The sequence below is a fragment of the Chaetodon auriga genome, chromosome 17 (assembly GCF_051107435.1).
Source record: "Chaetodon auriga isolate fChaAug3 chromosome 17, fChaAug3.hap1, whole genome shotgun sequence".
Taxonomy (NCBI): domain Eukaryota; kingdom Metazoa; phylum Chordata; class Actinopteri; order Chaetodontiformes; family Chaetodontidae; genus Chaetodon; species Chaetodon auriga.
The window spans coordinates 1,070,692-1,085,909 of NC_135090.1; the positions used below are offsets into that span (position 1 = coordinate 1,070,692).

Here is a 15,218-nt window from a genome sequence, read left to right on the forward strand (position 1 = left end):
CACTGGTGTTGACAGAGATGGTTTTCAGGCCTCCCCAGAACTCTCTGGCATTTTTCCCCTGAAGGCGCCCCTCCTGCTTCTTTGCCTCTCCTTATCTCCCTTTTCAGCTCCCTCTGCACCCTCCTCAGCTCATTTTTGCACCCAGATCTAAAAACCCTCTTCTACTCATTCAGTAAGGCTTTTAGGTCTCGGGACACCCAGGGTTTGTTGTTTGGAATAAACAGTACTTTCCTGGTAGTACAGTGTATTCCACACAGAAATTAATGTAGTCCATGATGCAGGTCCCTGTGTGGACTGCACAACACTTCCCAGTCAGTGGTGTGAAAGCAGTTCCTCATTGCTATACTGGTCTCCTCAGACCATCCCCTTGCATACCTTATGGTTGGTGGTTGTTTATTCAAGTCCAATGTTCTTTTGTCTCTGGTGTGGCATTTAACACTATGGGTGAAGGTGGGGAGAGTGGAAGACAGGGAAGCATGACTGAAGTCTCCAGAGATCAGGAGGAGGGCCTGGGGGTGCAATTTCTGCAGTTCTGAAACTACAGTGTGTAGGAGCATGCAGACTGCCGCAGCATCAGCTGATGGGGGGATGTACACCGTTATCACAATGACATGCAAGAGCTCCTTCGGGAGATAATATGGCCGAAAGCTAACAGCTAGCAGGTCTATGTCTCTTATGCAGCATTGCTCCTTTCCACTCATGTGCCCTGGGTTACATCATCTGTTGTTCACTAACATCGCTATATCTCTACCCTTCCTCTTACCATTCGCCATTGCTGTCCTCTAATCTCAGTAGTTGAAATCCATCCAAACTAATATGCAAGTCTGAGTTCATTCGTCCACGTGTCCATGAAACACATCATGCCATTAGCTCCTCCATGTTATTAGGGAGAGATCTCACGTTCCCCATAATAAGAGACAGTATGGATGCTTTATACCATCTTTTCTTGCCACAGCACTTCACTCCAACTCTGCATCCCCTCTTCTTTGTCCTTATTTCTGTGGGGATCTGGGGTCTTTCTTTCCACTGGGAGTACTTTTGTGTTGCACTGTGCTAACAGCTGCTCCCATGTGTAAGCGATTGAGCCATGGCTGAATGAATCTCCTGATGTAGTTTTAAGAAGTCCAAAACAGAGTACAAAGCATATCACTAGTCTCACCAGTTGTACATTCATACGTGTGCATGATTGACCAAGACTAGTGATGGAAGAAACACAAAAAAAGCATAAAAAGACGCTAAGGCAAAGAAAAGTAGAAGAGCTGCTGTAACTTACTGCCACTCTTGCAGCACCATCTACAATCAACTTAGGAGTTCAACTTGTGGAGTAGCTGGAATCCCTCTCTAGAGTTTACAACAGCGGTGGAGGTGCATCTGGACAGACAGGACATACTCAGTCAAGGTCGTAAACTGTATTGGTTTGTAGGTCTTTGTTCATTCTTTCTGCCTGGTCATTCTTCTGAAGGTGGGAACCAGATGACAGACAGTAGCCCCCAGGGCTAAACTCTCTCCACAAAAGGGAAATGAATTTTGGAAATCTGTCTGAGACAATATTTAAGGGAATATCATGGAATCTGAATACATGTGTTACTAGAGCATCAGCAGTCTCTGTGACCGAGGGGAGTGCTATAAAATGAACTACCTTGGAGAAACGGTCCACTATGGTCAGTATAACTGTGTAAGGAGGAATGCCTTTGATTAATTTGTGTGCAATATGAGACAACCAATGACTGGGGGTGGGCAAGGGACACAGCAGCTTCAGCAGCCTTAGAGTGTAGTTCATTCCAGGGTGACACATGAAATGGAAAGTGTGAGCCCACTGCAGAACCTGTGAATGAACAGTGTCAGGCATAAAGAGACAGAAGGGCTGTTGTGTGGGTCAGTTTGAAACTGTCGGAACTCTCTAACCACTGACTTGATTCCCCAACCTACTGGTGTGTGTGTGCATTTGTAGGACCTGCTAATGATTCAGTGTCATTGAATTTTTGGATAATTCAGAATCTGTAAGCCTGATGGACTTTCTTTTATTCAGCCAATCGACTCGCCATTTCTTTATTGGTATATTGTGACTTAATTAATTTGAAATTCATTTAATTTAAAGCTACATTAAGGTGTATTATAGCTACTATAAAAATAAGAAATGCATCAAATCTAATGTGTAAATATGAATATGTAATATAATTGTGTTCTTCTTGGAAGAATAACTGTTGATTATTTAATGGTTCATAGTGTGTACAGGTTATGTACATGAGGAAGTCACCACTGTCACTCCCCACGTGGTGTGAGTCTGATCCAACCTCTACCATATGCTAAAGGTTGCCCTGTCCACCGACTCTAATCTCATCATATAGCTAAGTACTGTTGTTTGGATTGTAGTTTAAAAGTACAGGGAACTCAAAATTGTTAATTTGTAGCTTCATATGTGTCGGTTATGTATGTTTTCTTGTCATCAGCTCAAAAAAATGTTACCAATTGCTGTAAATTGCTTCCATGTTGTTTCTTTACATACATTTTATTATCTTTATTTCCTGGTTCAAGGTTTTAAAAAAACAACTTGAAATAGGAAACACTTCAGCCAGAACTGGATACAAAACATTTTTCTAAACAGTAGTGAAATTGCAGCAACTTACATATTGCTACCTTCACACTTCACTGTGACACATTAACTCATCTCTCTCTTTCTCTCTCCTTTCTCTCTCTCTCTCTCTCTCTGTGTGTGTATGTGTGTCTCTATCTCTTTCACACATGCAAACTGATAAACAGAACGCAGCGTGGATCTTGTTTGGTCATTAGTGGTTTTTTTGAGTAGTTCTGTGGATTGATGTTCAGTTTATTGATAATCCATCCATCACTGTCCAAGATCAAACTTTTCATTTAGTTAAAAGGCCAATGCATCAGCCATTGCTGATTTTTAACTGTTATTTATTTCTGTAACTTTTAATGGCTTGCACAGTAGGCCTACATCACATGTATTCCTACATATAATCACACACTTTTATTTGTTAGTAAGGCAGAAGCCCATTTACCATAATATGAACGCAGAAGGTGAAAAATGGATGTAGGCTATTTATCATTTAATAATGTGCAGTATTTATCATGTACTCTACATTCAATTCAATTCAATTCAATTCAATTGCAGGGGAATCAGTTTATTAAACCTCTAAGTTAAAGTTGCATTCGTTAATAAAATACGGGGCACCAACCTTCCTCAGCTAAGAAGGATTTTATTTGTCATGTCTTATAATGCTGATGTAGTGACAACGAATAAAGAAGAAGAAGAATCACTACTTTATTAATCACTACACACAACATGCAGACACAACATGCAGAGTTACAGAGTCCGAAACTGCACACACCATGCTTAGGTGAAATTATTTCTCTGCTTTTATCCCATTCTGGCAAGCCCTTCCTCCATGGCAGACCAGCAGCGGTGGGCTGCCAGCCGACAGTGGCGCCTGGGGACCCAGCTCCTTTTGTCACTGTTGGCCAGGTGGTGATCTTCTTGCATGTTTTTTGTGGGGGTTTTTATGGAGGATACCCCAGGTGAACAGGTGGAGAACATGCAAACTCCATACACAAAGGCCCCTTCAAGGCCAGCAGGCACCGAAGGCATGGTGGACGTCACGCCCCCAGCGCCCCAGGTAGGAATCGAACCCGGGACCTTCGAGCTGAGAGGTGACAGTGTTACTACTGTTCCACTGTTCCACCACACAGAACCAACAGCAGATCAGTCTGATAATCTGAAGCGTAAATTCTCGACAGAGGGATTGCTTATATCAAGCTCAAAAGGACACCATCTGACCACAACTTGTATGTAAAGTATTATTTATTAAACACAATAATGGGAATGAATATGAATAATGGATAATACAACAGATCATATGGATGATACGAAGTAACACAAACAACTGCAGAGAGAAACTTATGGCAAAACAATGGCAGAATGAGTTTGGCGATAGTGAGAAGTAGTTTTAAGGGAAAAATGGGGACACAAATGTAACATGGATTTCTTGAATGAATGGTGGAGAAAATTTAAGCAAACTGGAAAAACAAATATCATAACCTCAAAAACCAACTCTTATTCAAACCCGCTCAAGCATGCCTACTTTGCCAGCGACGCTTCTGTCAAAGTCTGCTCCGAACTGACACGAAGGACTCCAAACTTTCATCCGTGGCTCCGATCTGCGCTGTGGTCTGCCGGACGAATCAAGCAAACTACGAGCCAATGTGGGACAGGGATGTTTAGGAGCTGGAAGACCTGTGGTGTTTCACAAAGAGAACAACTAGAAAATTATGTCTTCTGAAGAACAAAATCAAGCTACTCGGCGTGATTATGAGCAGCAACAAAAGACTGAGAAAACGACGGAACGGAAAAACAGCTGAACAAGACTAAAGACAAAAGAGAAAACTAGAAGGAAACTCAGAGGAAAACAACTGTAAGAGGCAAAAGAACAATTCAAACTGCGCGTCTGCTGCGTGCTGTAGACAATATCATCAGTCCACGGCGTGTCTAATCGATAGGTCGTCACGCGTGTGGAATGGTTCGCGGGCGCGCAATGTGGTTTCACCTTGTAGAGCGAGAATTAATTAATGATTCATACGAGGGGCTCATCTGCTTCTCACTATGGTCAATCAGATATATTTTAAATTATCAATTTTTCAATGGCATTTCAACATCGTTCACAACATGCGTTAGACAGTTCTTATGAGTAAATGACGACATTCAACAATAATCATGATAACAATTTCTAATACTCATCCTAATATACATGATGACTCAGGGTATAACTAACTCAACATCACAAAGATAGGGAGACTATATTTGCCCAAAATGACTATCACTATTATAGTTGCTTATTAAAAACTGTCTCACGTCAAGCATATACAATCTAACCGCTACGAACCTCTAGATGGCAGTATCGTTCCATGGTAGAAATCAGACAAACTTTTTAGGAGAATTAAAATCACAGTTTTGTCATTTTTTAAGCTAGAAACACCGGAAAAACCTTGATATCATACAGATGATGGGTTTAGTACTGTAAGAAAATCCAAATTTAAATGAAACATATAGATTTCATTATCCTGGTGTGATGGGAAAAGAGGCACACAGACATACAAAACAGTTCTCTTCAGGAATGTCTAATTTACAACCCATCAGCATTATCTGATTTTGTAGGTTCCTCTGAGACCTGGCCCTTGTTCATCCAGACCGTTTTATTGTCCTTGTCTTGCATGGGGCTATCAAGAAAGAATTAGCATTTCCATGAGAAACATCCTGGGTGAAAGGTAACCTTTGAAGTTGAACTGGTTGTATCTTCTGCTCCCCTGAAAGAATGTGGAAGAGGTGTTTCTAAGTCAGACATCCTGTCTCTCTGCGGAATCACACCTCCATGTAAACAGTCCAAATGGTTAATAACTCTTAAAAGTTGGGATGTTTTATGACTCCATTTCTCCTGAAGGAATGCAAGAATAGTGGCACAGTCCCGGGTTGATTCCTGGCGCTGGGGGGCGTGTCCTCCACCATGCCCTCTGTGCCTGCTGCCCTTTAGGAAAAAAGGGGCCTTTCTGTGTGGAGTTTGCATGTTCTCCCCTTGTTCACCTGGGGTATCGTCCACAAACAAATCCCCACTAAAAACATGCAAGAAGATCACCACCTGACCGAATGGTGACAAAGAGGAACTGGTCCCCGGGTGCCGCTGTCGGCTGGCAGCCCACCGCTCCTGGTCTGCCGCGAAGGAGGGACTTACCAGGATGGGTCAAATGCAGAGGAGCAATTTCGCCAAAAAGCATGGCATATGCATGTTGTGTGTTGCTGTTGTGTTCACCAAAAAGCATGTGCATGTTGTGTGGTGATTAATAAAGCAAAGATCTTAATCTTAATCTCTTAATTTTGAGAAGGTCAGTTACAGGTCAGTTCTGCTACACAAATCAGTTTTATTTGTATAGCGCCAAATCACAACAGAAGTTGTCTCAGGACACTTTCCATATAGACTTGGTACAGGCCAAGCTCTTTTACCTACAGAGACCCAACAATTCCCTCATGAGCAAGCACATGGTGACAGTGGCAAGAAAAAACTTCCTTTTAACAGGCAGAAACCTTAGGCAGAACCAGGCTCTGGGTGGGCGACCATCTGCCTTGACCGAGGCAGAAATGCAATCAGAGAGGGAGAGAGAGAGAGCAAGAGAGAGAGAAAGAAACAGACAGAGAGAGACAGACAGAAATACAATCAAAGTAACAATGACAGTGGATGTAATTATAGTAGTAGCAGTTGCAGTGGATGTCAGGCAGGGCCATGGCAGGAGGCGTAGCTGTAACTGTGACTGGGACTGTTTTGTCTCCTTTTCTCTTCACCTTGTACACCTCAGACTTCCAGTACAACTCCTCATTGTGCCTCCTACAGAAGCTCTCAGACGACTCAAAGGTGGTGGGGTGTATAAAGGATGGACGAGAAGAGAAATACAGAGCAGTGGTGGACGATTTTGTGGAATGGTGTGGTAGAAATCACCTGCTGCTTAACGTGGCCAAGACCAAGGAAATGGTGATTGATTTCAGAAGGAACAGGACGACCAAACAACCACTGTGCATTCTGGGTGAGAATGTCACAGCTACTGATTTGAAAAGTTTGAATATGTGAATGTAGTGTGGTTCACTCTGCGTGGTGTGATTTGTATGAAGACACTACGATGACTGGATAGACGTCAGCATATTTATTGACACCAGCCTGCGTCTGTTTTGCAATGGTAGTAGAAAAATGATGAATATGCAGGTCTCTCTAATAAATATGCTGTACAGCACCTTCTCAAGTCCAGAAGTAGAATTGGTTTGTGTACACTCACACAGTGAGTGTGACAACAACATATTCATATTACAGGTGCTTTTTTCACTAGAATAAATCTATACAAAATCCACTCAAAATAATAGGGTGCAATTCTCCTTTAAAATAAATTTTAAATCATACAAACCCAACATAGCTGTATTGGAATAGCAGTAGAACAATTATAAATATATAGGTTTCTCTCATGAATATGCTCTACAGCATCTGTTAATCACCAACAATACCACTCTCAATACATGACAATTGGGAAAATCTCGAGGTAAAAAACAGAACACCCTCTCATTGTATAGAATGCCTGGGCAACAACAAGTGCAGCAAGTTCTTTTCATGTTTTTGTTAAAGTTTGATGCACAAAAATGAACAAAATACATGAGAATTGCAGCGCAAAACATAAACTAATTACAGTTATCACCAGTACCATCAATGGTAAGTGAAGAATACTGTTTACATAGTAGTTAGCCAAAAAAATAATAGAACACTGAAATGCATACCTTCTCTCTCAAGTCCAGAAACAGAAGGAGCGCAAACTAGCGTTGCAGAACTTCCGCTCACAACGGAAGAGTCCATTACCATGAATTATTCCTAACACTAAATATCACTTTTGAAATATAATCAACAAATTCTATTTCCTTTGTAATGACTTCCAAAATGTATTTTTGGCCCTTAAATAACACAATGCCTTGTAAGAAATTAGTACAAACAACAGAAAGTTACCCACACAAATAAACCGGCTGGTTTGTCCACTCCACTCCTTCAAAATAAGAGACCTTTGCATGCCTAGTAGTGCAGATCAAGATAATAGTTTCTGCTTAAAAGCCAGTGCAACAACATCACACTACTACATGAATATTTTTCCAACTTTACCAAAGTGCAGATTGGATTATCAAACTTCAAAGCTGATGTTCTCTGAAAATTGTTTCTGAAACTGTATCACTGCTGGGGTACAAGTTTAGAATCAATGGAACTCAGATAGCAACATTGGTAAAAATAGTAAAAATTGGCCCTTGCATCATCTTCCTTGTGGTTTCTGGGATTAGGAGTTCGACTGTTCTGGGATATTGTTCACAAGTGAGGTAAGATGGAACATGACATTGACAGGCCCATTGGTGCAGCAGTAAAGTAGTTATGGTAAGCAAGGCAGCAATTCCTGAAGGAGATTTAACTGGTTTACTGCTTGATCTATGTTCCACAAAGTTCACCCATGATCATGATTTTTGTGAAAGTATCAAAAGAATGAGATTGTGAATACAAGCAGCCATGAATGGCCCAATTTAGCTATTCTGTTAAAGTTTGTGTACATGTGTGCATGTGCACTCAGCAGCTTAAAACATCCTGAACTAAACAAACAATATTAAGTCTAACCCTAACCCTAACTAAGTCTAATTATAATAGGTCAACACTGACTTGGTTTCACACAGAACACAAATCCTGGTCTCTTAGGTGAAAGTCCTGCATTTGACCAATTCATCCACCACAACCTTCTCCCCATGTGGACTGTGTTGCTCTTTATACTATATCATCTGACTTTCTGGCAGAATGACCACAAGGCAGGACCACAGGCTGAAAACAATGACACAGGAATATCATACTGTTTTCATTGCTCATTAGTCATTATTATTAGTAATAGTATTAGTATTATGCTCTTCTACAGATATTTTTATTATTACTATTCTGCCTCTTTTTGGTCTCTTCACTTCTCTCCTGTTTGTTGTAGAAGCTTCTATTCAATGACAAAACATATATCTTCTTCAAGAGATGTATGCTGTTCCTTTGCTTTACGCTAACATGTTTCCATAATTTTATATCATTTTTAACAGTAGTAAAATTTATAATGCAAAGTCCACTGGAGGAATAACTGAATGAAACTTGGTAAACAAGTTCTTCATGAGGAGGTACCTGATATATTGAAGCATGTGGCCATTACGAAAACAGCAACTTGCTACTTATTGGCTTCTGTATCGCTTTCATGTATATTTCATGGTAACAAAATTCAACAAGGTACTACAGATGGGGATCCCGAAAAAGGTCTGTAGAATATGATTAAATTTCACCTGTAGGTGGCACTAAAAATTTTTAAATATTGGTGCTATAGTGTTGCCCTGCAATCGACTGGTGACCGGTTCAGGGATAGTCGATACAGAAAATGGATGAATGGATGGATGGTGCTATAGTAGCAGCTTGCAGCTGGCAGCAGCTAGCAATAGCTGCGGCTTGGTCCACTTAGTTTACAGTTTCAGGGTGCTGGACTTGGGATGAAACCCTCCATGCATTGTGAGAAGCTTCCTTGTCTTGATATCAGTGGTTTTCTATCTCCTTCTCTGGCCAGCTGATCATACCAGCGTATCTGATGACTGGCAGTGTGTATGTATTGATAACCCGGACCTTGCTCTTTCCATTCAGCCGACTCTTCAGGACCTGCCTTATTTGTTGTAGGTATCTGGCTGTGGCTGACTTCCTCCACTCTCTCCACAGCCCCATTGAGTTCTTGATGAAGGCTCTAGTGTCCTGTTGATGTTGGTGAATCACAAGCATTCCAGGATCCATGTGTGTGGCATTGAGTCATTGGCTTTCTTGTCGTCAATCCAGGCAGTGCACTTGCAGTCTTGGGTGACTGCTCTATCAATCAGTAGCTGGTGCTTGGCTCCCCTGGTATTGATACCAATTCCTTTCTGCACCCCGCTCATGTATTGGGCCATGTGCCTATTCATCTTGACTGCTATGATGCCTGAGAGGAGCTTCCATGTTGTACCGGGGAAGTTTAATGGTCCTTCAAGATCAGGACTGTCCGCCCTTGGGTCAACCATTTTGGGCGGGTCCATCCATCAGTGGTTGATTCACCTGTGCTGCCAGGCACTCATGGAATGCATTTTGCTTCTTTAGCCAGTTGGTGTCAATCATGTCCAGGCCCGGTGCTGTCCAGCTCTTCATACCTGACACTCTGTCTGCCATTGTGATGGTTACTGGTTCTCATTCTGGGAGATTGCTGTGGTCTGCTCTTAGATCCACTGTCTACTGCCCATCAGTGTTATGTGATGTCTCTTTTTCCCATATGTTCTTCCAGTACCTAGTTTAGTCTCAGCTTTGGTGAGGAGAGTTGGTGGTACTTCCCTTTCTTTCCCAGAGTGTTGACTAATTTCTGTCAATGTTGCCTTGATCTTGGCCTCTAGCCTCCTTCTCCTCGTGGCTGTTCATGCTGTTCATCTTACATCTTACACATGCAAACTTATAGTATACATCAGCTGATTGGTTTCTGTAATTGTCCTAGTAGGGACCATGCAGATGTGCAGTTTCAATTTTTGCCACTGAGCTATCCAGCCACTATATAAATATAAATATACCATGCAGATGTGCAGATTCAGTGTAGAATACTTTCCCTGCATGAAGATGCTGTCAGCATCTTGCCACGCTGTGATCTAGGCACAACCATAACTTGTCAACTTCATCTTGAATGGAAAAGGCTTTACTATCATTTAACTGAAATTGTTAAAGTTCCCTTTCAGACGTGCTGTAAGTCATAAAAATATCTTATCTGTTTGAGTTTTTTTTCAATAAAATGTCAAATTATTTGAAAAATCTATTAAAACCTCTTCTCTCCATCACTGAACAACACAGATTCTATGAGCATACAAATATTGTTTTTTCAAAAGTTTAACTGCTAGACACAAGATGCCTCCTACTTCACTGAAAAGTATGTTCTCAGTGTATGTTCCACATCACACTTTTGTAAGTTGCACACTGTACCAAGACTGGCTTCCACACCAGTTGTGATATCTCAAAAATACATCATACATACATGCCTTGAGCTCAGATTTAAGGTAAATTTCCTTCAACCTTCTCCAGCAGATGAATTTGAAAACAGCCCTCGTGTCAAAAGCTGTCCAGTAGGACAGTTTCAGGCTGAGTTGGTAGTTTCAGGAAATGAGGTAATGTTGCCCTCTAGTGTTGTTTGTTTTATGCAGGAGTTATAAAATGGGACTGGTTTTCAGCCTCTGACCACCTGTCTCACCTGAACACCGAAGAGCTACAGATAGAAAAAAATAAGAAAATTACGTGTATGTGATGCTTATACTGATGCTCCTCAGTAAAACCTCAGCTGAACTGAGGACAGCTTGTTACAGCCCTAGCAACCTACCCCTGACTTTACCCTATGCCCTGGTAATGGTACGTCATGAATATAATGAGTGGCTACTGATATGCGCACCTCCCTCTATCAATACCAGATCATGATTAATCCCATGCAACAAGCCCTCTCTGTTTCTTATTTAGCTGACACAATGAAGATTACAGCAAACACCTCTTCATGCTAATGGCTTCATATGAACATAACATGATGATGATCATAATAATCAAACTGACTGTTCAGTATAAACACACTTGAAAAGGATCTGTGCGTGACATAAACTGTAACTCATTCTATGTAGTCCATCAAAGAACTAAAGCTATGGAGGTTATTTCATGAGTATTCTATGTTCCCCCGACAAACATTATGCCCTTTTTAAGAAAAGCAAAGTACAGTAGCAGTCAGTATGAATACATTTACATTCTTGCAGGTCACGGAGTAGTATGTTTTCAGTCTAGAAGTATGGTGACAATTAGATGCTACAATGTCAACTGCAGGACCTCAAGCCAACCTTACTCCTTAATGGTTGCAATGGATCAATGTGTTTCAATTTCTTGCTGTTGAGTGGTTTGATAGTTAATACATGACAGTTGTTTTGCATTGATAGAGTCTTCAAAGAGTTTGTTGCTGACTGTTGATCTGATCCCTCCAGTCTCCCGTGCTAAAGACCCAGACAATCACCATCTCCGATGTCACAAACTCCCTGAGAGGAAGTGTGACCTACAAGGACATACCTTTAGTTCACACTGAGACCAAGACCATCACATACGAGTCAGCACAGGTGAGGGAAATTCTGGGAACTGCACACAAAAAAGAACATTTCATGAAGTATCTGTAGGTCTTGATAAAATACAATTATGGGTCTTAATTGTCTCACCTTGTATGCAATGGGATATTTTTAAAGCTAGACTAGTACATACACTACTCACAAAAAGTTAGGGATATTCAGCTTTTGGGTGAAATTTCAGGATGAACTTAAAATGCACTATAACCTTTACAGGTGAACTTAATATGACCTTCTCTAAACTTTTGAATGCACATGTCCAACTGTTGAATGCACGTCCAGTAGTTTTTGCACAACTTGCTGTTCTCTAACAAGGAGCTGAATGGCAAAATTCAACGGGTGTTGCATCCATGAATCAACCAATAAATTTCCTGGTTCAATTAGAATTGGTAGTTATACAGTCCTCTTCATCATGCTGTTCACATTTTGACATCATGAGACCAAGACGACACCGAACAATTGATCAACAGTACCTCGCCATTGCAAGGCTTCAAACAGGATGTTCTCAGAGGGAAGTGGCCACTGAGCTTAAGAGTATCACAGAGTGTCATCAGCAGGTTGCAACAGAGATACAGAGAGACTGGAAGAGTCACAGAAAGGCATAGAAGTGGACAGCTTTGGCCACATCCCACACTGATGACTGCTTCATTGTGAACAGTACCCTGCGGAACTGGATGATGAATGCCACTCAACTTGAGGTACATTATCATCTTGCATGGGCCAGGGAGCATTTACGCTGGATGAGGAACCAGTGGGCCTCAGTGCTCTTCTCTGATGAAAGTCAATTCACGTTGAGCAGAAATTATGGCCACCAATGATGTTGGAGACGTCAAGGAGAGCGCTATGCATCAGCCACTGTTGTCATCAGACGAGCCTTTGGTGGTGGTGGTGTTACAGTGTGGGCGGGTGTGTCTAGTCAAGACAGAACTGCTCTACACTTTGTGAATGGTACAGTGACAAGCCCATGCTACCTGAATAACATCATTAATCCAGTCATTGTGCCCCTGTATGAACAACACAAGCCTAATTTCATCTTCATGGATGACAATGCTCCAGCTCATCGAGGGCGCATCATTACGGAATGACTGCTCTAGACTGGGGTACCTCAAATGGAGTGACCTGCAATTTCTCCAGACCTGAATCCCATAGAAAACCTATGGGATCAGCTGAGTCGCTGTTTAGAGGCTGTACCCCAGAACCTCAATGACCTTAGGGCCACCCTTCAAGAAGTGTGGGATGCCATGCCTCAGCAGACAATAAGTCAACTTGTGAACAACATGAGACGTTGTGCCAAGCTGTAATTGATGCTCAAGTGCACATGACAAGTTATTGAGACATTGACATTTTTTGTTGTGGTGTACCCACCACTGTTGTTGGCTTTTGTTTCAATAAAATGTTTGAGATGAGGAAATCACCATTGCATGCTTCTACTTAAATGCGTTCTTTCATGATATAATATCACTGTAGCATGAGCTTTTTACATTTTCCATAAATTTTATCTGAATTCCCAATATCCCTAACTTTTTGTGAGTAGTGTATGTTGACATACAAGGTATTTTCACCATAGAGGACTGGTCCAACTTGATATTTTAGCCCTTGTCTGACCTCTCTCAATTTGTTGAAATCAGGCTAAGCTCACAAGGCAAGGACATTGCACTTTTTTCATCCATGCCACATTTCAAATTGGTATAAATGGTCATATAGCATGTCCAAAGATTAACCCATTCGAGGGCCCTGAGGCTGTAGTTAGAACACTGTTGGTGGCTGTTGCTCAGAGGGTAGAGTAGGTGATCCACTAAGTGTTGGGTTTGGCCCCCACTCCTCCTATTCATGTCAAAGTGTATTTCGTCAAGACACTGAACCACAAATTGCACCTCAAATTGTAGCTCACTGCCATTGGTGTGTGAGTGTGAATGGGTGAATGAGGGGCAAATTGTAAAATGCTTTGGATAAATGTGGTATATAAATGAAGCCATTTACCATTTTACCATTTACAGTAAGCCTAGAGCCTTTGGGTGTCCTGAAGTTCAGGAGACTAGCTCACTTGCCCTATTTGCCCAGTTGCTATTTCAATCTAATTCCCCATTAACTTTTCAATACTAATACCAATACAGTACCTGAGTGCCATTACCCAAAAAGTACTTTTTTTGATACATTACTTTGAGAAATATAAACATGTTTTTCTGCAAAAGCCAAATTTCTTCTAATATTCTAGAAGTGTAAACACAAGAAATTAATCTGCATAAAATGGCCTATAGTTGCAAACTTTTGAATTTAATCAGAAAATTTAAATTATAAGAGATAATTGAGTATGTTTAAATGGATTCATTTGAGGTTCTTGTGTAACATTTTAAAGGTGTCTCTCCTACAGCCGGTGGACAGCCTAGCAGAGAGGGACTCAGGAGTGCTGCTGAGTGCCCAGACCATCACTTCCGAGACCATCAGCACCACCACCACCACCCAGATCACAAAGGTCTGCTCACTTTACCAACATCCCCAGAGTCAATGAATACAAATCAATACAAAAGTTAATTACCATACTGTCATGGATGCCTACTTTCAGTCACTTGTGCCACTTTTATTTATCTTTCACAACATACTATTTAAGTGCCTGCTGAAGAGTGACTAAGGAGACTGTAAACGGCAAAAAACAATCTTTTGTCTCTCTCTGACATCAACCGAATGCCAAAGTTGTGCCCACTCTACCTGGCTAGTCTTTGTTCCACTGGTCTCAATTGCACAATCTGATCTGATTATCTGCTACTGCTCTTCACATGTTAACAACTGTACACAGATCTTGGTATTTCAGTTCATTTACATCAATAGACAGGCAGAAACTAACTAATAGTTTAGGGATGGGGGTTGTCATTCATTATATATTCACATATGTGAAACCATACAAGGGATTTGACTCCTGTTTTCATAGCTCTCGCAGTTCCAAGAACAATTGCAGGAAGATAGACATAGGCATAGAGCTAAAAACAGGGACAACAAAGCTGAACAAAGATGGATAAAAATAAACAGAGCTATTATGCACTATTGTTGTTCTACTTATGAATATGCCAAAACATACCAAATTGGATGATATATAAGGCATAATTACAACCCATGTACCTGTGTACTAATCTTGTCAGTGGAATCATCACATGACATGCTGCCAGTCTACCTAGTTGTTTTTATTTAAATGCATGTACGCTTGCAAATTCTGAAATAAGATGCAATGCAGTTTATGCATGTCTTGCATACCTCCATGTTCTATTGCATCATACTCCAAGGAAGTGACACCAAACTTGTCTTACAGGGTGATGAATTTGGTTATGCATGTTTTCCCTAGCTTGTATATTAGCTTGTTTCATGTTTCTGTCATAGACGGTGAAAGGAGGGATCTCTGAGACTCGCATTGAGAAGAGAATTGTCATCACTGGAGACACTGAAATTGATCATGATAAGGTGAGAAAATGGCGGAAGAAGAGTTTCTGAT

The 15,218-nt window shown here is 41.1% G+C and overlaps 1 protein-coding gene across 10 annotated transcripts in view; it reads left to right on the forward strand.

Annotated features, from left to right (window-relative positions):
• Positions 1 to 15,218, forward strand: part of epb41a (erythrocyte membrane protein band 4.1a) — a 102,330-nt gene that overhangs the window by 68,025 nt on the left and 19,087 nt on the right. For 5 of the 10 annotated variants that reach the window (XM_076754384.1, XM_076754388.1, XM_076754387.1 and 2 more), the window contains 3 exons: positions 11,606 to 11,734; positions 14,094 to 14,210; positions 15,107 to 15,187. In XM_076754384.1, the coding sequence (XP_076610499.1) occupies positions 11,606 to 11,734; positions 14,094 to 14,210; positions 15,107 to 15,187 (327 nt within the window). The other 5 variants (XM_076754385.1, XR_013078403.1, XM_076754390.1 and 2 more) reach the window with 5 other exon arrangements.